This window comes from Emiliania huxleyi (genome assembly GCF_000372725.1).
Source record: "Emiliania huxleyi CCMP1516 unplaced genomic scaffold EMIHUscaffold_989, whole genome shotgun sequence".
NCBI lineage: Eukaryota > Haptophyta > Isochrysidales > Noelaerhabdaceae > Emiliania > Emiliania huxleyi.
Window position 1 is genome coordinate 2,936 of NW_005194705.1, and position 2,064 is coordinate 4,999.

The window sequence follows — 2,064 nt, forward strand, 5'->3', positions numbered from 1 at the left end:
GACAGCCAGGCTCGGACTGGACACCAACGCGGTATGGGTGGACGCTGGACACACACGCGCGCGCCAGTCCCGTGCCAGTCGGCAAAAAAGAATTCACGCGCGCGCTAGTATCGAGTCAGCCCTCGCCGCCGATGCCCTCCTCCTCCCGACCCGGCTACTCCTCCTACCGCATCGCCGCGCCTGCGGTCGCCGCTCCGAAGTCGGCCCCGCCGTCTGCCGGCCCTTCAACCCTCGACACCGCCTTTCGGCTGTGGTGCCTGCACGAGGCGCTCAAGCTGCTGCACGAGCCGACCTGGTCACCGTGGGTCCTCGCCTGCGGCGTCGCGGTGGCTGCCGCCGCGGTGGCGCCTCGCCAGCCGCTCGTCGCGCTGGCGCTGACGCTCCGGCTGTGCGACACGGCAATGCTCATGCCCTTCTGCTGGGACAGCTTTTATTGGTGCTTCCAGATCGACGGCGGCCTGCTGCTGCTGCTGCTGTGCGCGGCCTCCGCCGACCGCGACGCCGTCGCCCGCTCCTGGGCCGAGATCTGCCGGCTCCAGCTCTCGCTCTTTTACGCCTCCGCCGCCTGGTGGAAGCTCAACACATCCTTCCTCGACCCGCGCACGTCGTGCGCGCCGATGTTTTTCCTCACGCTGCTGCCGACGCTCGGGTACACACCCTCGCCCGCCGTGGCCCTCGGCGTCCGCAACCTCGCCCCCGCCGCAACCATCGGAGGAGAGGCGTGTATCGGCCTCCTCCTCGCCGCCGCATCGAACCGGCTGCGGAGGCTCGGAGAGTTTTTCTTCTTTCCTGCTCCCAGGAACCTTCTCGGAACCTTCTCGGAACCTTCTCTCCTTAGGCTCGGAGTGTGCCTCGCGCTCCTGCTCCACCTCGGCATCTCGCTCACCCCCTCGCCGAACAACGCGACCCCCTTCTCCCTCGCGATGGCGGCCCGCCTGCTGGTCACGCAGGCGCCCGCGCTAGGAACCTTCTAGGAACCGTCTAGGAACCTTCTAGGAACCTTTTAGGAACCTTCTCTCCTGGTCACGCAGGCGCCCGCGCTCACGGCGCTCCTGCGCCACGCGGCAGAGAGGAGGCGCACGGCGCTGCTGGCGGCCGCAGCCGCAGCCGCGGCGACGGGCATCCAGTGCTTGCGCGCCCTCAGCTTTGACTCGCGCGGAGGCCGGCTCGGTCGAGGGGTGGCCGACTGGTGGGTGGCAGCGTTTGGTGGCCCTCGCCACCGTCGGAGTGCTCCCAGGAACCTTCTAGGAACCTTCTCGGAACCTTCTAGGAACCCTCTCTCCTTAGGTGCCCTCGCCACACTTGGAGTGCGCGCGATCGCACTCGCCGAGGCGGGCGGCGGCGGCGGCGGCGGCGGCGGCGTGAGAGCTGCGGGCGATGGCGGCGGCGGCGGCGGCGGCGGCGGCGGCGGTGGCGGCGGCGAGGGCGGCCCTATGCCTCCACCCTTGCACGGTCGGCTTCGGAGCGGACTGGTGGCGCTCGCAGCGCTGTACGCTTTCGTGCTGCCTGCCCTCGGGCTGCAGGACCAGGGGGCGCCCAACATGTACTCCAACCTCCAGATGCACGGCCGCGGGAACCATCTCGTGGCGCCGACCGACGTGATCGGCAGCTTGCCCCTCCTCGCGCCGCTCTTCGAGACGGCCCGCGTCGAGGCGAGCAGCAGCGAGCACATCAACGGCGTGTGCCCCGGCGACGCCACGCCGGCCGAGCGGGCCTGTTCGTTTTGGGGGAGCGGGTGAGTCGGTGTGTAGGCATCTACCCCGGCGAGATCACGCACCTGATGGCGCCGCACGAGGTAGCGTTGCTCCGCTCGGTCGGCCACACCGGCCGCATGTTCAACCCGATGAAGAACCGGATCCTCGGCACGGAGGGCGAAGCGCCCTTCTCGCGGTGCAGCCCCCCGCACCGCCTCGCCTCCCCTCAGTCCTCCTCCCCCCCCTGCACCGCACTGCCCCTCCCTCCCCTCCTCTCACAAAGACCCACCCCGCAAGGTACCCCCCCCCCCCTCTTATTTTATACTTTTCTTTCTTCTTTTTTTACTTCTTTTTATTTTTTTTTATTCCT

At 68.7% G+C, this 2,064-nt stretch overlaps 1 protein-coding gene across 1 annotated transcript in view; it reads left to right on the forward strand.

The window, feature by feature from the left end:
- Window positions 1-115: 115 nt before the first annotated feature.
- Window positions 116-2,064, forward strand: part of EMIHUDRAFT_460295 (hypothetical protein) — a 2,827-nt gene continuing 878 nt past the window's right edge. The window contains exons 1-5 of the mRNA XM_005756170.1: window positions 116-766; window positions 839-941; window positions 1,032-1,206; window positions 1,486-1,716; window positions 1,752-1,890. Of these exons, the coding sequence (XP_005756227.1) occupies window positions 132-766; window positions 839-941; window positions 1,032-1,206; window positions 1,486-1,716; window positions 1,752-1,890 (1,283 nt within the window). The 5' untranslated portion in view covers window positions 116-131. The remainder of the gene's footprint in view (window positions 767-838; window positions 942-1,031; window positions 1,207-1,485; window positions 1,717-1,751; window positions 1,891-2,064) is intronic.